The sequence below is a fragment of the Sander lucioperca genome, chromosome 2 (assembly GCF_008315115.2).
Source record: "Sander lucioperca isolate FBNREF2018 chromosome 2, SLUC_FBN_1.2, whole genome shotgun sequence".
In the NCBI taxonomy this organism is placed as follows: Eukaryota; Metazoa; Chordata; class Actinopteri; order Perciformes; family Percidae; genus Sander; species Sander lucioperca.
The window spans coordinates 13,088,080-13,109,190 of NC_050174.1; the positions used below are offsets into that span (position 1 = coordinate 13,088,080).

Sequence of the window (21,111 nt, forward strand, 5' to 3'; positions counted from 1 at the left end):
TGGTTAGTTGCTGAGTTCAAGATCATTTTTGTTCACTTAAGTTAACAGTTTAACTCTTAGGATGTAGATGACACCTTAATGATGTATGAGATGAAACTGGGTCATTGACAACGTGCCTTATTCTGAAATTAATGCAACTTGATAAGGATTCTACAACAAGTTAAAGACAAAGTATTTAGTAAATTAACCCTGCAAGTTGTCTCTTTGAGGTCACAGTTTGCATGCTGTCTAGGTGTTTTGGGAGAGCTCAGGTAGGCTGTTGGGTAGGTGGGTGTTGCAGTTCCAGAGTTTTGTTTGCTCTCTGATCTCATCGTAAACATGTTGCAAGAAGAGACCTGAGGAAAGAGTAATTTTAACTGTCTTAACTGGGCCTAGCGTTTGCAATAGAGAGGGTTTAGCAGACTTTGGAGATGAGTTGTAGAAAAAAAAAAATGTACAGTGGATCCATTTTGAAAAAATAGACCAGAAAGTAAGCTTAGATTGGCATGTGATGATGTGCACTAAGTATAAATGGGAATGAGGTTCAGGGCTGAGTTTTTTTGTGGGTTCCCTCACTCCAGATTGTGTGTGTCTGTGTGTGTGTGTCTGTGTCTGTGTGTGTGATACTGAGATGATTGTTACTTCATTCCAGCTACTGTATTTCAGTTATTGGAGGTAAGCCGAGTGTGTGGCTCCTCAGGCTGCAGTAATGGAAAAAGAGCTGCCAGGTTTATTTCTCTCTCCAACGTGAAGCCCATGGAAGTGGACCTTATCGGTATAGTGATGGATTTAACTTTCATGGAAAACTTAGCATTAAAACCCAGCGTGTTATTCTATAGCTGATGTCAGCTGTCTGAGTTGCTTGGTGAAGGAGGTGAGGGTGCCTCAGCGATGTCTCATTGTTTTTGTTTTTTTTCTGTTAAGTTGAGGTTTCAGAGGAATCCAGATGGCCGACGCCTCGTTGTGGTCACAAGAGAGGACAGTTGTTTTTGTGTTTACGGGTTTAAGTTTTTGCAATATAGTCCAACACATCAGGCTCCTGAGGCCACATGGGATGAGTGGTTCGGTGTCAGGGTTGGTTCCACTCTGTCAGGTCTTCACTGTTTGGACCAGAGGGAAGCCACTAATGATAGCATGGTGGCTGGCAGCAGGTTCGGAGCTCTGGTCTGCTTCTACAGTTCCACTTTATCTTCCCTTTTTTCCCTCTGCCTCACTGTCTGTGAGAAATATGTTCCCTGTGGTTTAGTGGGAGCTGTGAAATGATGGCTGTGTCTGTCTGACTCCTGGTAAAAGCAGGAGAGGGAGAGGAGGGGTGGGTGAGGAAAGACTTGTCCTCTCTAATTGTGTTTATGGCTCAAACACAATAATCTCCCCCTGTGACTCTTTGAGTGACTCCACTCAGAAGGAGAATGCCCTTTGTGTGTGACCTCTCACACTATTGCACTGTAGTGCCTTCAAGTCTTTTGTCTTTTGTTGCAGAATACTGTTTGTGTCCTCCAAACTCATCAGACACTGTAATGTCTAATTAAATGAACATTCCACTAAACTCCCAGTCTGCATAAGCAACTTTTAGCATTGGCTTTAAAAGCTGGGAAGACCTTTTTTTATGCCTCAGAATTTTGCTGTCACTAGGGTTTTTTGCTCCTTATTGGAAAAATGGAAAGGCATGGAAAAATGGAAGCACCTTGTATGTAGATTTACACTGTTATGATGTCACATGTAGTATTTCAATTTTCTCGCTTCTTTTGAAGATTTTTTTCTTCACAAACACAGATTGATCTCTCCTGGACGATTTTAGCAGCAAAACTTTACTTATTTTACTTTATTTTATTTTAATCTCATCTTAACTACATTATGTGAAACATTTAATGGCGTGGTGTCTTTGTTCATAACCTGAGCAGTGCCATTCCAGATTCACCTTTCCTGTTTGTGTTGCCATCTCCTGCAACAGTGTCTGATTATATTTTCTCTTCAGTGATTGAACCGGTCTTCCCTGTAATCGGCTCAAGGTGGTGAAGCTCACAGTCAACGGAGCAGAAAGCCTTGAGTCCTTTCTCACCTCTGCCTCTGGCTTGTGTTTAAATTTGAGCAGGCTTTGTGTTCGTTTTCTCTCTGATCACACACTGCATTGATTAAAAGCCTTTTTTTTTTCTTTCTTTTTTTTTTTTTTTACACACAAAGGTGTGACTTATAAAATTTTCGCCAGTCTCTTGTGTATGATAGCATAGTTTACACATGGTCAAATGATTGTGGTGTGTGATTGTGTGGTTGGGTGTGTGTGCTTTCTTGTTTTGCTTGAGAGCTTGTGAATGTGTTTTCAGAAGCTTTTTGAAAGTAATAGTAGGCTTTAAATCTAGTGTTATATTTTTTAAGTATGTAAGGTCACGTCCTGTATGTTTTTTTTTTGGGATCCACCCAAACTTATTCTTAACCCAGATGGCTCTTGTGAAACACCTTTAAGCAGATCTTGTGCCGTGATGTAATTACTCATTTCGAATGAGCTACAGAATGACACATACCACCTGAAGCTCCACACGCAAGAGCTTTTTGCCCTTTCATAGAAAAGTTTGCAAGTCCTTGGAGTGTTATCAATTACAAATGTGTGTGTGTGTGTGTGTGTGTGTGTGTGTGTGTGTATGTGTGTGTGGTGCTTATTTGTGCAGCTGATTCTCCTGTGGAGTAGCTCAAGATCAGGCACCAGAGGCTTAACAGTAGTGCCGGCATCTTCATCTTTCCCCACTCCGTCCTGTCCTCCACACCTCTCCCGTTTCCTCTCCATATGCCAAAATACTCCTGCCTCTCCTCCGAGATCTCCCCCCTGCTGCGACTTTCCTCTATCAGTGCAGGTTAGGGCCAGAGTGTTGTGGAAAGAGCTGTATTTTGTGCTGCAGTCATACTGCAGGTAATCTTGAAGGAGTGGGAGCTACTGTGCCCGAGTCAAGTAAGGCTGTAAAGCAGAGATATAACACAGTATTGAACTATACATCGACTGTATATGTTGGCTTTTTTGGCACTCAGGGCCTCTCTCTCTCTCTCTCTCTCTCTCTCTCTCTCTCTCTCTCTCTCTCTCTCTCTCTCTCTCTCTCTCTCTCTCTCTTTCTCTCTCAAATGTATACAATGGAAAATAAAACAGATCTTTACTTTTCCAGCTGGACAAGCATGTTGCTCATCATGGCTGGAGCATTTAACCTTAACCTCCAACAAAAGACTGTTGTGATCACCATCTGAGTTCAAACAGAGGATTGTACGACTAATGTTTTCACTTTGGTTTTGATCAGAGGAATGGGTTGGCAGTTTGTCCCTAATAAAAACCAGAAGACATTGTGACCTGAGAAATGTAAAGAGCATTATACACCTGGAGCTTTATTGAAATGCACTGAGCATGTGTGATTCTTTTTTTTCCTTTACAGTTGACCGAGCGGGAGAGTCACAGTGAGCGAGAGCGTATCAGATCTCCGATCCGGGAGTTACACGGCCAGCAGACACAACAAAGCAGAGAGCTGCAGAGAAGAGGTAAGAAACCAAACTCACTACCAAACTGATTGTGACCGACTGCCTAACGCACATTGTCTGCATGCTATACACACTTAGATCATGTTTAGCCAACACAACATCTTTTATTATCTGTAAACATTCACCTAAAGGTCAAGTTTGGGTAAGAACTTATAACTCGAAGCCAACACTGACCACCTCTGTTGCGTTTATTTGACTGCATACATCCGTCTTGATGCAATTTCCTCCTCACTGCTTGTTAAAATAGTCAGCTGAAGGAGCCATTCTCCTGAGGTGGCGGTCAGGAGGTCATATTAGTTCAGGCTCCTTCATCTAACTTTATTAACTGTTTGGAGTCACTCACAGCCATAGGCTTAATGACTTTGGCTTCTTAAGTGTGAAGTCATTTCATTAACCACTCTGTTAGCCCAACCATTAATAAAGTAGTATGAATGCAAGCGTTCAGACGGGGATGAATGTGCTTCGTTCACTTCTGTGCTTTCGAAACTTTGCAGGCGCAGAGCTGACGATGAATAGCTTGTGAAACAACAAAAGTGCATTATTGACAAGTCATAAATGTTGTTACAAACCTACCTACATCTTGTCCAATTTAAACACACCAGGATGAACTATTAATTAGACATCCCTCTTCGTATAGGACACCAAATTTAACTTTGATCATCCTTGGCTAAAGATGAAAGTGTTTTTCTTCTTTTATTTAAGCCCGGGCCTGGCTGACCTAACTTGGCCCTGAGCTGACAGCCATAATAATTGTCATTCTGTGTGGCCTTGGCTGCCCTGGACTTGGCTCCCAGTGTCCTTCTCATGGACCTGGGGTTGGTGGTGGGGTAATGGGAAGCAACAAAAGGAAACCCAACAGCCACACCTCTGCTAAATAAAGCTGATACCAGAACAGAACTAAGGCCTAGTTGACTTGGTGGAGAAACTCCCCACTGTTCCTTATTTATCCCTACCTTACAATTTAAACCAGGGTAAAGCTAGGGTAAATAAAATAAGGTCACCATAGAAAAGCAAAGGAGCAAGGTGCCTTTTAAAGTGGACACCAATCAACTAGGACACTACCGTTTATGGTTGGGAAAAGACAGTGTAGCCAGGGTGGGCTGGTGGTTCTTAAATGGGCGGTTGTCTTTTTAGCAGAGGGAAAGTGGCAGAAAATAAGAGATTGACTTGGACAATCAGTGGCAGCTTCTTTTTGCTCTTTGAACACAGCACAAACACATACCTCTACCTCACAGACAGAAAAGCTTATATAAACTGTAACTTGTACGGCTGTGAGTTAGGAAATGAAATGTTTGCAGAGATGCCCAGTGGAATGTGTTGTGTGCTTCAAGTTCCCAGAAAGAGAAACTTTACCAATTTTTTAACACAAAACCCTGTGAAGGACTGAACACAGGAGCATGTATGACCATTTATAACAGGCCTCTAGTCATGCATGTATATCAGGTCATTATCTCTAACACAAGACCTTGGCCTGGAACTGTGGCACCATACAAGTCACTGCTACAGTAAACTATAGAGGAGGTGGTCATGAGATAAAATGCACTCAAAATGATGGTCATTTCTCAAATCTTTGCGGTTTTTGCGTCTGAAAATTTTACATTTTCGAGACTCTAAAATTGATTAATTGTGAAATTGATTACTAAGAAGGGTCGAGAATGGGCCGAGTGATTCAAGCTGACAGAAGATCAACTTTGACTCAAATAACCACTCGTTACAACCGAGGTATGCAGCCAAGCATTTGTGAAGCCACAACACGCACAACCATGAGGCGGATGGGCTACACCAGCAGAAGACCCCACCGGGTACCACTCATCTCCACTAAAAATAGGAAAATGAGGCTACAATTTGCACGAGCTCACCAAAATTTGACAGTTGAAGACTGGAAAAATGTTGCCTGGTCTGATGAGTCTCGATTTCTGTTGAGATATTCAGATGGTAGAGTCAGAATTTGGCATAAACAGAATGAGAACATGGATCCGTCATGCCTTGTTACCACTGTGCAGGTTGGTGGTGGTGGTGGTGTAATAATGGTGTGGGGGATCCCTTTCGCCTTCAGAACTGCCTTAATTCTTTGTGTCATTGATTCAACAAGGTGCTGGAAGCATTCTTTAGAAATGTTGGCCCATATTGATAGGATAGGGTCAAACATATGGTGTTCCTAATAATCCTTTAGGTGAGTGTATATTTCTTTTATGAAAAGCGAATGCCAACAGCTTGAATGAGACTTTGATAGTAACCGAACATTTACTTCTTCTATCTGGTATGCCAAAGCAGAGGTGTGTTGAACCCATGTAAAACCAAGGTCATCAGCAGGCGAGGCAGAGTCGAAAAGCCTGTGTTGACCCGTTCACAGCAACGACAAAAACAAGCTTTCCTCGGGTCATTGCTTCGGTGTGAAAGAAGTATAAAGAAAATCCTTGGTTGGCCTTTGTTTGTGCTCTATATATTGACTGGCAGCAGAGTGCACAACTCGGGCTGCTTTTGTTGCTATTTCAGAGCAACAAAAAAGCAAGCCTCTCATTACCCAGCAGCAACAGGGATTTTCCCAGAAATCACTACACAATGGACATGATGGCAAAAACATGAACAATAACGTGAGAGTTTGTAGAAGAAACGATGTGTTTTGTCTTTCACTTTAGTTGAGCAGTAATTGAGTTTGGGTTGAGTGCGTCATTAGATATAGACACTGCTGTCTAGTAGACCATTCATAGTGTCACATGTGAGAATGGCAGCCATTTATTGTCCGAATCATAATCAAATTTTCTATTCAGACCTATTACATAATCATCTGGTTTGTTTAACCAACAACTTGCTGCCATTTATAAACCGATTGTTCACAATTTAGCGAGCATCTTTTAATAGTAGGTGTTACACAATAAATGAATAATAAAGATCAGCTGCTTTAAATGAAGCTGCGAACATCCGTCTTGATCCTGTCTTGTCGGAAGTTGAAAGAGATTTCTGCGGCTGCCGATCAGACTCTTTGATTTGGTTTGTAAATGACAAGCATGCATACTTGGTGAACCCCATTTGGTTGCAGAGTTTGTGCAAACACAGGTCACACAGAAGTGTTTTCATGCCTTGGTGTGTACATGGGATGTGGGAATCTCTACACTCTTGGTTTTCTCTGTTTTTAGAAATTTCAATCACTAGAAGCACTATGGGGTGTTAGAGGTAAAGACTATCACAGAGGGAGGATGTGGGCAGCACTGTGTTGTTTGGAGTGTGGTTTCCTGAGGAGAGAAGGAGCAGTGAAGGAGCTTGGACAGAGGGGAGGGGAAGTACTTGTCCTTGTCTCTATTTCACCCCCACTTCATCCTTGACTTCTTGTACTTGCTTTACCGCCTATGGTTAAGCCACATGCTCCCTCTCTTTAGTTGTGACCCCTCCTTCTCTTTTACGCACATCCACCGGCACAATCTCACAGATCTTGCTCAGGAACTGAGGCCAGTCTGGAGGAAATGCCTACATCCCCTCATGTCTCCACGTGCCTCCTCTGTGATCCCCAGTGATATTTTCTAGCCTGGCCTCCCATGCGGGCCTCTGTGCCACCAGAAGTATTTCATTTTCATCGCTTCAATCTCAAACTTCACCACCTACTGTTTCCTTTGCCCATGTACAGTAACACCCTCTTCACTTTGGTGTACTACTGATATGACAGGAAGAATAGAAGTAATATGAGAAGCCATTTTTTTTTTTTTTTTTTTTTTTAACAAACTCAGGAAGGCACAAGGTACAGAAAGGCATTTATCGCTCATCTTTCATTTGTGTTTTCTGCTGCAGGCTCCAACTCAGACATGGTGTTGGTTCTGGATCACCTGGTGAAGGACGATGGCCCTGGACCTCTGCTGATCCAGCCTCAGAGAGAGGCTGCTACAACAGAGCCTGACCTGGTCCTGTCTCATCGTCAAAGGTCCGACTCCTCAGCTTCAGACCACAGTGTGACCTCTGTGCTTTCAACGCCCAATCTGGATTCTGTGGCCTCGGAGAAGAGTCTGGGCTCAGCCTACAGAGCCCGGCTGGACTCTGGAGTCTCAGACAGAAGCCAGAGTCCCTTACAGCGTGGTCGGCTAGACTCTGGGGCATCAGAGCGAAGCGTCAGCTCCCTGTCTTACGTCAGACAAAGACTGGGCTCAGATGTCTCAGACTCTGTCAGACCGCGTTTGGGCTCTGGGGCTTCAGACAGCATTGGTCTTTTGTCACGGAAACGGACTGACTCGGGCACATCTGACCAGAGTGTCAGTGTGTCCTCTGAGGACAGAAGTCCAGCAGAGAAGGTGGAGCTCGCCATGAGTGGTTCAACTTCCAGCACAGATTCAGAAACCGAGAGCGGAAGACAAGGTCCAGCCAGCCTCCATGCTCGGGCCAATCAGGACTGCATCATTGACCAGGAGCAGCCTGATGGGGCTGCTTTTTCCAGGAGAGATCCTGCAAATGGCCTGCTCAACGGTAGCGCCAAGGGAAAAATCGACATCCAAAAACAAAAGGTAGAGTTCAAAGTCCTTGTATCAGATGAATGGCTGTTGTCTTTGAGTCTGGAATATGCAGACAGGTGACAAATCAAAGGAAAACCCTGAATAAAAGAGAAACATAATACGTGCAGCTTCCATACAGGGCAGAAGGGGTCACTGACTGGTTTGATGATTATGAAAATGATCAAGTCTTCACAGTCTCCATATCTCAACCAAATTAAACACCTTTAAAGTCCAACTGAAATCAAATTGTGTTTTCTTTTTGTTTGCTGCAGCATACATGATGTGTAGGTTACTGCGCAAGTTTGTTTACTTTGTCTCTATTTTTTTTTTACTCCAAAAATGGATGACTAAATGTGATTACAGTTGGACTTTGGACACATCTGTTAGATAGCTCTTTCCACTCCCATTGTCAAACCACCAAATGAGGGAATATCTTTTGGAAGAATGGTGTTCATCCCTCCCGTAGAGTTATAGAGACCTTTCTATGCTAAGGTGCGTTGCAGCTATTCTGGAGGCTTAATGAGACACTTCATGTTGGTTTTTCTTTTAATTTGTCCCCATCTGTATCAATTTGAGCCAGCTGAACAGCAACAACAATACACAGTATTTATTATAACTGCACCACTAGAGTGGGGTGTTGAGCCACACAGCCACGGTCTCATGCAGCAACAGTCCAAGCTCTCTCTTTCTTTCCATTTCATTATCCCTGATAAACCCAGACACTCCATTCTTCAGTGACACCCAGGTCACATCGGCATCCATAAACACACCATGCTAAACTCCTGTTATGTGCTGTTTAACTTTTGTTACTTGGCTACACAAACAAACCGTGCACCTGAGTGTCTCTGCTTCACCTCAGCAGCGTGTCAGCCTCACCTGCTGTCAGAGAGGGATAGACATTGTTACGGGCCACAGGTTCTGTCTCTCTTCAGCCCACAGTACAGAGAACACACAAACACACAGAGCTGCTGTTTCTGCACTCACCGTTAACTGTTGAGCAACAATTCCCATCTTTGGGGCTCAGGTCACCATGACACCATCATGTCGCTCCTCTGAATGTGTTTACCCAAGGCTGGCTCCGGATAGCTTCTTTTATTGTTCCCTGCAATATGTGCTGATGCTCTGTCTCCTGAGAGTAATGTAAACACTCTGGGGCCCATCATGGCCCCGCTGCCAAAAAAAGAACAGAGGCCTACTGCTTCACTCCAAACACAAATGTGTTACATAATGAAAACACTGCTGGTTTATTCTGTATTTAGGATTGTGTAGGTCTATGTGTGTGTGTGTGTGTGTGTGTGTGTGTGTAGTTGTCACCACAGCCGCCAATGAAGACCCTGGTCTCTCGTGAATGTGCATTGCTGCCCTGTTAAACATGGAGCTGTTCAGTATAGCAGCTCTGTGGTTGTCAATCCAGGCACAGTGCATGTTAACCCTTAATCTTCTCTACTTCCTCTGCTGATTGTTCTGTCATGTTTCTTTGTTTTTTTCCACCTTTTTAGATGACAATTAACAGCGGTCTGCCTCTTTCTCGTGGCAAAGAAAAGGATTCGGGTAAGAAACTAGTCCAACTCTTAGTCCTGAACTAATTAATCAATACAAAATCAATCAACATCAATTTTGATAATGTTTTAAGTCCAAACATTTCTAGCCTTTCAAATGTGATGATTTGTTGCCTCTCTTTTCAATCATTGTTTGGGGTCAGTACTGTTGTTTAGAAAAAGGGCAAGCAATGTTTAATATTCTTGGCTCTGAAAGAATTGCGATGGGCATTTTTTTACCATTAATGTTTTATAGACTAAATTCAATTTTTAACTGTGAAAAATAATCAACAGATTTATTAATAATGGAAATGATATGTTATAACTCTTAGATTCTCTTATAACTATATGCACAGATTAATTTGGTTTAGTTTATGGTCAATGACATTGCATTTGTCATCTTCATTAGGGGAACTTAAGTGTGTAATAATATTACACCAGATGGTTTATAGCCTGCAGGACTCCAGTATATGGAGACAATGATAGTCATTAGTGGGACTGTAAAGCGCCACTCACAGGAGAAAGTGCTGGGAAGAGAGTGTGTTATAATTTACATCATTTTCTCTCTTTCTAACAGACAGTGCTCTTTTCTGTGTCCATTGTTCTATAAACTGTGGTCTTCCTTCTGAGCAGCACATCTTTTTTTTCTTTGTGAGGATGACCTCAGTTCTTCTCCTCTAATGACTAGTGTTTTTTCCATTGGAGGGTCTGTGCCAAATCGTGAGCTTTATACACATTATCTGACAGTTTTAGGGATCAGAGAATGAAAAAATATCCATGAGTGGAAGATACATGTCCTGAAAAGTCCAAAAAATAGAAACTGAAAGGCGGTGAAACGGGGGAGGTTAAGTCAAGCAAAATGAAGGGGCTGGAACAAAATGTAGAGCGATGAGGAAAAGATGAATGGGATTTGTAGAGTGCTTTTAAGGTGGAGGAGGAGCTGATGATGAGAGCAAGAGATACTATAAGTGTGCTGAATTCATCCTGAATAGTGGAAGGGATCCAGGCTCTGTGTTTTTCTGTGATTTCAACTCCCCTCCTGCATTATGTCTTTACAGCACCTGAGAAGAAAGATGTTATATTGGAACAATTCAACCGCACCAACTCTGTCCGTGATCGAATGCGCAAGTTCACGGAGCCCAGCCAGAGCCCAAACGTCCCAGCTTTGAAGAAAGCTCCTCTGAGGAACGGGACCACCACCGGCAGTAGCGGCATGACAAATCTCTCCAGAGCCACTGAGCTGTTTACACACACAACAGCATCCCTCAGCACATCTGGAGACAGGCCAGCAGGGCCATGTGTGGACTCCACTTCCCGCACCCCTGCCGCATCCCATAGTCAGGCCATACCTCAGCCAAGAGGTGTGGCTAACAAACCTCTGTCTTCAGCTAGCCAATGGCAGAACTCCATGGGTGGGACGAGGCATCCAGCTGAAAAAGATGTGCATGCCTCCAGTAACTCAAAGGAAGACAGGAGCTCAGGGAGAGCAGCTGGACAGCAGGTCACCCAGGAAGAGGCAGACCCGGACATGAAGACTTTCCTCACCATCGAGATCAAGGATGGACGCACCACCACCACCTCCTCTACGTCCTCCCCTCGGGGCAACATCATACCCATCACCAACATGACCCCACGCATTACCTCTAATGCACTGGGACAGAGAGCAGGTAGGAGCACCAACCAACAACTCTAGCTCAGTCAGTGCTCAAATAACTCGCTTCACATGATGCATTATTACTTCAGGACTGGAATGACGACGGAACACCTATGTTTCTTTAACCACTTAATGTACCATGCTTTTTAGGTGAAACTTGATTTTATTGACCTTTTTAAAGCTTTCTATGGAGGTGGTACAGTATGTCGATCTGCAGCCCACTGCATTTCAGGCTGTATGAATCTTAATTTAGCGTCTATATGTCTTTCCTTGCTAATATCAACCCTTAGATCACAATGGAATCCCAGTCGCTGTGGGAGGCGACCGGCACCAAGGAATCGGTCACAAGTGGGATGATGCAAAGCGCGTGGATGAGTGGGGACAGCTGTTAGGGCTAAATATGAAACAGCGTGATTGTACTCAAGGGTATTTGTTATATAGTGGGCAAGATGCTGCTGTGTGGAGGGGGTGAGGTCAGTAGTCAACAGAAGCGAGTGTATTGGGACAAAGGAAACAATAATTGGCTGTCTCAGGCCAGACTGAATAGTAATACTGTTACAGTGCAATTGAATAAGCCTGATAGAAGAACACAGTACAGTGTTTTTTTGTTCCATGCTGTAGATATTCACTGGGTGTGCATTTAAATGAGAAAAAACTGGGAAACCAGTTAACAAATGAGAACATAGAAGCCAAACCATGAGTTAACCAGTGGTGGCCCAGCAGTTTTAGACACTGTGGGCACAATGGGAAAGGACATGCAACATAGGCCCCCGGGGCGGACGCAAACCAGGGATGTTGCAGTTCAAGGTCAGCCCCTTAAACCTCCTACGTATGATCCGCGACAAAACCGTGAGGTAGGGCGCAGAGCAAAGAGGCAAAGCGCAGCGGAGGAACGTTCTGGAATTGGTTGCGCCCATGGTTGCGCCTTGAAAGGTCAGCGGCAGCTAGGTCAAAGTTGAAATAATTTGAACTTTGAGAGCGGCCCACGGCGACAATTCCGACGGCAAGGGTAGCACTGCACCTAGTTGGGCGGCACCGCTCTCCCCATAGGAAAACAATGGAACGGCCAGCGCAGAGCAGGTCACTGCGTATCATGTGTAGGCGGCTTTAACTTCTAGGTCGGCCGTTTGGGCGTCCTGTTGAAAATAACTTTTATGGAATAAAATAACAAGACCGTTTTCCCTGGAATATGGTGGCTGATGAAGGAAGAAAATATATAAATATCTTTGTGCAGTAGATCAAAACATGGTCGCTCACCTGAAATAGTTTCAAAAATAATGCATGGCCTTTTCAGCTGTATTGAGCTAACAGTATCTGCTTTTTCTATCAGTCACGTCACACTGAAAAACACTACTTGCAACTTTTAATTACTAAAATATGTAGCATTTTGTAGGTGTTAGAGAACCACAGCAAGTGTTCATGAAGCATACTTAGATGGTGTGATTTTCTTTATTGTCAAGTAGTTATTAGGCATGTTAAGCAGCGGTACAGTCTCCTAAAAACACATTGTTCCTGTACATGTACATACTTAGCACAGTACATACTCATAGTGCAAACGGTACCAGCAGGCATTCATTAATTGCATTAAGCAAAAACATGAATAGCTTGAATCTCAGTCTGTTTCAGAAGCAGAGCTGCTGCAGCTGCTATTACTGTCTGTCCAAACAAGACGTCTTAAGTTTCAGCTCTTCCCAGCAACCGGGACCTCCAACCCAAACAGTTTATTTAAGACTCAAGCTGGACCTGTGCAATTACACCTCTTACAACCAACACCCCCGACACATTCTGGCAGCCCCACTGGGCTTCTTCATGAGGGGCCCACAGTTCAATTTGCTTTAATGGTTTTGGGCTCCTTTTTTGGGAACCTGCCTGTCTCCCACTGCCCAAAGGCAGGCTGGGATTGTGTCTCCAGTTTCTTTCAAAGTACCTACCAATAGTCTTAAATGTACACTATGCTGGGCTGGTGTGCATCAATCCTGTATTTTATCATATAGCTTGACAACAGGTCACAAGGAAATACATGTGTGTACTCTTGCGGGCGAATAAAGAGGGCTGTTTATGTTAAAGGTGGCGTCATCTACATTTTCTCGCTTGTCTCTCATTAGACATGAGACCATGTTGTTTATGACACTATCATGGCTATGGCAGCTTATGTAACTGACTAATGGCCACCATATGGCATATGGGCACCAGGACCTTTCTTGTCTTTCTGGAGTTTGTTCTTATTCAACCCATAGCTGTGGACTAAATCTACCGGAAATTAAATGTTTTATACATAGAATACATCTAAATTTGTCGCTTCATTATGTCTGTTTCAGAGTTGACCCTTGGCCTCAGAGCTACACCGTTCAAGATCTCCTCATCCAGCCTCTCCTCCGGATCCTTCATCAAGGTACAGTCTGCCTATGCAAATTATTTTCTTGGAAATGATCAAAACATTGAGGCTCTGGAGAATCTGGAGACAGCACCTGACAAACAAATATCAAAACCACATTCCCAGTTCCTTCCAATTAAAGATTCATGCTTTGTTTTCATCTACTATTTCATTCCCAACGGACTCAATTGAATTCCGCTGGGTTTTTGCTGCGTCCCTGTCACAGCAATCACCTATAAAGGCCTGAAAAGTAAGGACAGGAAAAGACAGACAGAGTGTGAGAAAAGGAGGGAGGAGAGGGAAGAACAGTGTTTATCAAACACAGAGTGGGTAGCCAGTCACATCTGTCCTTGTAGGGTATGTAAAGGAGAGAGAGGGAGAGGGAGGTGCTCCGGGCATTCCTTGTTTTTCTCTCGGCAGGCCATACCCACTGAGATTTATCTCAGTCCCCAATCACACCTGTCTGTCTGCATGCACACTGATTGCTGTCCAGCTGCATCGAAACACATGTTGACACAAGTTCTTCATCGCATCGTTTCTCAGGGGGCTAAAACCTAAAGGTTCAACTCTCTTAATTTGCACACTCTGATAGGAAGGAAATGGTCAGAGTCTAACTAATCCCCTCCCTTCTCACAGTGACCTCTGGGAGAACAGCTAAACTCCCTTTAGCCTCATTCCTTATAACCTCCTCGGTCCTCCATGAAAGGAAGTGTCCTCATGAATGGAGAGTGGGGGATTGAGAGGGTCAAGAGAGGAGAAGTGGTGTCCTGTGTACTCTTAAATTGCTGTGTATTCCAGCCCCTGTGTCTAGTGCAGCTGTAATCTGGTTATGGGATCAGGGAGCTGGTTAATTAGGGCTGAGAGGAGGCTCCACAAGGCTGCGGGGTGAATTTAAGGTGTTGGAATGAGACTCCATCAGATATGCCCTTGTTGAGACACACAAACACAAGGGCAGGTACAAACTAAGATACCACAGCAGAACCTTGTAGAAAAGGGATTCTGTAGGAAGAAGAGGACAAAGATTCTGCAGGAGATGATGTTTATATTTGTCTGAGCTGAGTGCTGCTACAACCTTACCATAACGGCATGCAGGTAACGTCTTTGCGTGTGTACTCACTTACTAAACATGATGTATTTTAAATTATGCTAAAAGAAATATATGCTGTCTGCATCACATAATCTTCTTTTTTCAATTATAATAGTTTATTTACCTCCCATGACATCTCACTGTTATTCACCATCACCACTCATTAGTTTAGCCTTAAATTGTTACTATCCTGCTGACTGCATGCAAGGCTGAGATTCACATACATGGCTATCGGAACAACTGCATCATCATTTTGTAGGCTCAACATGAATGCATGCATTGATGAACCACAAGGCTTCGTCACTCTTGACGCTGACTGTTGATATTTCACCTGCTCAAGTTTTCCCATACAAACACTGAGCCTGAGTGACTTGGCAGATGAGATTGGTTAGCATCAACCAGAGGGGAGGCAGCTTAGTTACCTTCAGACTGATGTAGAGACAATTCTTCCTCTGACTTTCTCTGGTTTAGTCAAAGTGCAAGGTTGTGACAGGTCAGGGGAGGATTCATGTGAAAGTAGCTTATACAAGTACCCTTTCACATTAGTGTATATGTTCATTATAAGAAGAAGAGGGTGCAGAAATCTAAGTGGAGTAACATGACTTTTAATATGTTCATCCTGTTTAGTATTTGATTGCTGTTTATTGACCACACTGGTTCCTGTCTGGGACTCTGATCTGTTTGGGTGGTCTGGGCTTCTCTTCGGTGGTCTAACTTCAGCACTCACAACCTCCCCTATTTCTTTTATGGTATTTTTTCCAATAAAACAAGTTGTTCTTTCAGCAGATTGCCTATAAATTACAATCTATTTGAGAGTCAATGGAGAGAAACATTTGAGTAAATGAGAAAATAAGCAATGGAAAGACTTTGAAACAATGAGGGACAAATGTGAGCTAAAGAGAGACGGAGCTGCTCCTTGTTATTTATTCTGAAAGCAACGTTGAGATAAAGTTAATGGCAAGGTCAAGATGCTTGTAGTGCTTCAGTGCAGTAATGGGAGTTCATTTCAGACAGGTAAGGCCAGCAGCTGAATATTGATGCCTCCAGCTCCGAGTGATTGCAGCTGCTCCTACTCATCTCAGCTGTCCGTCCATGCCGACCACTACGCTCGGCCTTGAACACAAATATAAACAATGCCTTAGCTTAATTACCAGAGTAATGACAGGACAGTGGTCATGGAGATTACTGCCAAGCTCTGGGTCACACTGGTAAAGTGCTGCTACGTGAACATGGACACACAGGCCCACAGTCAGTGAAAGATTGTCTCACGTCGCACGGAGGAAGAAGGACCCCATTGTTAACATACTGCTGATCCATGAAACATGCTGATTACCCAACAAGTTCACACGTGTCACAGATTTAAGCCTGGTCTGCAGACTGAGGAGAAAAAGATGTGAGATTATCTAATGTCTGGGTGATGTTTTATTGCCATTTTAGATTTAGATTGTCTTCCTCATGTTGGTTCTTCTTTAGACTGAAATCTCTGCATTGCTTTATTTTTGAGCACTGTTGGAAGCTATTATTTTTTGGAAAATCTTTTGTGAATAGCAGCAGAGGGTTCACAGTAGCCACAGATGCGTCACATACATAAGAGAAGAGATACAGTTTCTACTATATCAGTTAGCCATAATTGGAAATACAGACCCATATACATGCAGAAAATTGTTGTGTGTCTATGTACTTTCAGTCTTCATTTGTCATGCTCCTTGTCTTTCTACATCACTTTGCTTTGCTGTGGGTAAAGTGTGTTAGCACTTTGATGCATGGTAAGACTAGAGCCATGGCCTTCTTGGGTTTTGACCCACTTTACCTGCTGCCAGTCACATTTCTCTCCCTCGAGGTCCGATTGTTTTTGGAAACTGATTTGCTTACCTGTACATCCCAGGAGAGACCATTATTTTAGATTCATGCACTGTTTATGTGTTTAGATCATTAAAAACATTGGTTATACAATCATGACATTGAATTTTTAAGTTACAGATATTTACAGTCAAGTGTTCTGTTGTGTAAAATCAGTTTAATGCTTGTGATGTATTGGCATGTAATTAAGAATTACAGGTTTATCACATTTTGCTTCTTACCGGGCTTCCTTCAGAGCTGCAGTATGTAAAGTCCCATTTGATTTCTCTGCATGGTCTGCAGTATCCCAATAAATTGTCAGTAGGCATTTCAAATATGTACTTGAGCATCTTATACTATGAACAGCGTACACACACAGACTTCTGTCAGCGCTCTTGGAGAGCTCTTAATTTATCACAACAGCACTTGAAGCATCCACATGAGCAGCAGCTGGGCCCATGCTGCTTTGTCAGTGAGCCTAAAACAAAATATTGGAAGGGCTGCATTGACCTTCCCAACATCCTTGCCGAGAGGCGTGGAGAACTGAGCCCCAGCTCACCCTCACTGGTCACCCTGTCTGCTGTGTCATGGCCCTAAGCATGTTGTCCTTCATGGACTGATCTTCCCTCTGCCTTGAATCACAGCCATGCAAAACAACTGACCTAATTAGTCACGACGCAGTTGCATTTAGTCAGAAAGTGATTTTATGAGGAGTGAAACACTAACGTGTAACTCCACTCAGCCCAGGCCTTGATTCACATCTAAACCCCTCGTCGCCTGCCAGTCGAGGTGTGAAGGACAACGGCTCTAAATAAAAGGAAAGTTCTAAGAGGGAGGGGTGAGTTTTTTGAATTGTTGCCACTACCATTCCCCCTCTGGCCTCCAACAGTGCCCCAGGACTGACTGGCTCAGTGGAATGATGGCGGGCCAGGAGATACATAGACGTGTCCATGGCACCTGGAAATAAGGAGGTGGGGCTACTGCTGCCTGGGAAACAGGATTCCTTGCATGCTCATTGGCTCTCGGGCTGTTGGCCGCTAAATAGGGGAGATTTGTTGGGGGGTATAAAGAACGTGCATTGTTATGGAAGGTCTCTGTAGACAGACGGACAGAGAGGACACCTACACTCACATCTGAGACCACAGCCTTTTGATTTCTCTGATCTTACACCTCAACTTAAGGTTTTGGGATTTATACTGACTTTGGCCAGTGTGATATTGAGTGCAGCTGGTCTGGCGATGCCTGGAGTAAACCTGGACTTCCTCCCAGCCTCACAGGCTCCAGAGGCTTTGGGCAGCCCAGATAGCGCTTGTGCCGAGTCTGGCCTGGAAGAGGTGATTGGTGATCTGCTTGCTCAGGAGGAGACAAAGGATGAAGAGGAGCAGTTTTGCCAGAGGAAATTTGAATTAACACTACAGTGTGCAGTGGGGGAGATCCATAGGGACCTGCAGGCCTTTGGGAAGCTAGTGGATGCCCGTCTGGAGGAGGCTGCAGCTCAGGTGGGTCCTCTGGCCGAGGCCCTTGCCAGGCTGCAGGATGAGAACCTGAGAGTGAAGATTCAGCAAGAACGGCTGGTGAGGCAAGTGGAGGCCCTGTGCCAGGTAATGGGGCTACCTGATACCTTACTACATGTAGTGCCCAGCAGGGAAAGATCACCTACAATTCCGTGTGAAAACAAAACATCATCCAGTGATTCTCCATCCTCATCCAGTGATATTCTAACATCATGCAGTGATCCTCCAGCCTGGACAACCCAGGACACTGCACTTGAAGCGCCACATGATACTTCATCCTGTACTCCCCAAGATTCTCCATCCAGTGCAGCTAGCACTCTCCTGGATACTCCATCAAGCATACCCCAGGAACCTTTATCATGCCCCCAGGACTCAGACTCTGTACCTACTGGGACAAGCATACCTCAGAAATCAGAGCCTTCACCTGTCCGTCACCCCCCCACCTTTGCAACCTACCGCTCCCTCTCTGCTCCTTCTCTGATGGCAAACATTTCCTGCAACAACAGCACGGTACCGCTCTCTGTTAATGATTCTGATCATGACTGCTTTTAAATCAGAAAAGCTACGTGAAGAATGGGAATGTCTTTTGTTTCAGTGTTGACAATACATGTGGAGCTGGCCATGAGTACTTTTACGTGCCTTGCTAGTGACGCTCTGTGTTCTTGCTCACGTACTTGTTGACCTGCTGTTCCATCTCTTTTAGCTTTCCATTGGTTTTAATCTTACATTCTATCCTCACTTCCTGGGTTGTCTCAGCTGTCAGTCAGTTTTGACAGATTGTGTTTATGTGGAGGACTTCACTGCAATCTGTCACAGAGGTATTCCAATCCTCCGACACCATGTTTTTCTGATCCAGGCACTCGTGTGTCTGCATGCAAGTGTGAGTGGATACACTGCCTGGTGGAGGAAAAAAATGACAATATTTTAACAGTAACAGTGGCCCTGACCTATAGTTTGCCATTTTCAGATCATCCATAATGTTCACTTTGGCAGGAACATGAACTTAGCATTAGATGTTTTTTTCCTAAAAAATAGCCATAAATGAAAAGGTTTTACTTGTCTGGCTTCAGAACAAGAATGGAATTTAAGGTCTTATGTAGATTACCGTTATAGAGATTGATGCAGTTTCATGACTGACAGGATAACTCTCGGCCCTCATCTTTAGCCTTCTTTTTTTCTGTGTACTCTTAAAATCCCATGACAAACCCTGTGTGTGTTTGTGTACACTGGTGACATTTTGATGTATATTGAGTATTTGCTGCATTATCTTTAGTTATTCAACCAGCCAGTGTTCATATTCCTGTCTAATCCTGCAAAGACAGCTGGGTCTGTCAATCAACTGTTCCAGTAAAGGTGATGGCCTTCTTTTAAATGTTACTCTGGTAATTGTGATAATGAGGGGTGAACTTATCTGACTATTTTGCCTTGGTGCAATATCAGCTATTTTTCCCATGTCAGCTTTATATAATTCTGCTGGTGGAGACTGTATTGCTGGTCTAAGTGATGAAATAAAAACATTTCAGAAGAATAGTAGCCCTTCTCTCATTAGAGAAGAACTAAATAAAAAAGAGCATTTACCCGGATGCTGAAAACTATCCTGAAGCTGAATTAAATTATGACTTGAGCACTAAGGTTATCTGGGATTTTCTCACTCCACTCACATTCCCTCATTGCCTCAATCAGAGGCCTTGTTTGGCTGTGTTGGGTCCCAAAACATTCCTTGCCGGTCAAGTGCCTCTCAGTCCAGTCTGTCCCATGTCCAGAAAAGTCTTAAAGCCAGTGGCCACCCATGATCACACAACACAGTGGCTGCACTGGGCATTCTCCCTCCCTGGTGAGACCTGGCCCTGCTGGGACCCGCAGGGAGGAGGGCCGGGCAGCTGTGGATAGGGACGGGGCCAGCTGTCTGAGCTATATCTGGACCTGGACTCAGTTATAACAAAAGCATTGAAGCCACAGCTAGAGCTCAGTCTGCCGCAGGCATTCAGCACCATATGTAATGAAAATGTAAGAGTTGTTTTCTGTAGGATTTATGGCCACTCCAAATATGCTGGTAGATATGTAGGTTTACATTAACAACCTATAATGTTGTGTTTGTTCTCTTGGTGCTCTGCTTCCTTTTCACCATGCTACTTTTGGTCCTACGCTCACCACTCCTTCTTTTGTGTACATACCATCTCCTTAGAGTTTATATCTGCTAATGCATTGTTCCCATCTTCCAGCCATAATGGTGTACCGTACTTGTCACATAAACTTTTGCTTCACAGCAGCTCTGTATCATTTAGACACTCAGTGTGTCAGTCACACTCCATGAACTACGGTAACAGTAACTTGGCAGGGGTGCTCTCGCTCTCATGTCCTCACTGTCACCCTCTCTGGCATGGCTGGGAGGCGGAGGCGGATGGAAGAAATGATGAGATGTGGTGAGCTGGCAGTCTTGGTACAAAAAGAGATTAGTAGAGGGAGCCTACTTCACACATTCAGGTCTATTATGACTGCAGCGTATTTAACCAAAATCCTTTTGTGCTTATTACGTCCTAAATGTCAGCAAGCTTCAGTTATGTTTTTTTTTTTTTTTTTTTTATAAACCCCATGCTTGTTTCATAAGTGTACAACTTAAAAGCCTGAGCTCCAGGTTAGGGGATTCGTCATGCAAGAGCTCTCAGATGACAATGCACATATCCAACTACGGTCACAATTTGAATGAATTTAAATGAACATAGACAATGAAACAAATTAATGTAACTGTGCATCTTTTTGCATGTCTGTGTGTATGCTCTTGCTCACGCAGTGTGTTTTTGTGTTATGTGACGTGTGCAGATAGAGACAGAGCCCGTCGTGGCGTCTGAGCCGGTGTTTTCAGCTGGACCATCTGCCCAGGTGGCGTGTCACGTCCCGGCCATCCCCAACGGCTCCAGCACTCAGGCCAAACCTGACGAGCGCTCTGGAAAACTGACTGAAGAACAGCTGGCTGCTATCGAGGACGAAGAGCTCCTTGACAAAATGGTACTTCACACCCAAGTTATAATTCTGGATGATTTAGATTTGAAAGCACCACTTTGTAACAAATACAGCAGCTGCAGTCATGCAGCAAGTTTGTGTATTAACACTGAATGTCTCACTATGTGAGGGTGTGTT

The 21,111-nt window shown here is 43.9% G+C and overlaps 1 protein-coding gene and 1 long non-coding RNA gene across 8 annotated transcripts in view; one reads left to right on the forward strand and one right to left on the reverse strand.

Annotated features, from left to right (window-relative positions):
* The window catches only part of smtnb (smoothelin b), a 50,432-nt gene that overhangs the window by 22,425 nt on the left and 6,896 nt on the right, over positions 1 to 21,111 (forward strand). For 6 of the 7 annotated variants that reach the window (XM_031308777.2, XM_031308776.2, XM_031308778.2 and 3 more), the window contains 6 exons: positions 3,390 to 3,492; positions 7,276 to 7,979; positions 9,467 to 9,518; positions 10,564 to 11,172; positions 13,478 to 13,551; positions 20,794 to 20,979. In XM_031308777.2, coding sequence (XP_031164637.1) covers positions 3,390 to 3,492; positions 7,276 to 7,979; positions 9,467 to 9,518; positions 10,564 to 11,172; positions 13,478 to 13,551; positions 20,794 to 20,979 — 1,728 coding nt within the window. Of the gene's footprint in view, positions 1 to 3,384; positions 3,493 to 7,275; positions 7,980 to 9,466; positions 9,519 to 10,563; positions 11,173 to 13,477; positions 13,552 to 20,793; positions 20,980 to 21,111 lie in introns of all 7 variants that reach the window. The other variant, XM_035992869.1, reaches the window with a different exon arrangement.
* LOC116056594 lies at positions 1,274 to 3,509 on the reverse strand. Its single transcript, XR_004106614.1, has 3 exons — positions 3,388 to 3,509; positions 3,228 to 3,229; positions 1,274 to 1,306 (listed from the first exon to the last, which is right to left on the reverse strand). It is a non-coding gene; the product is annotated as an uncharacterized LOC116056594 (long non-coding RNA).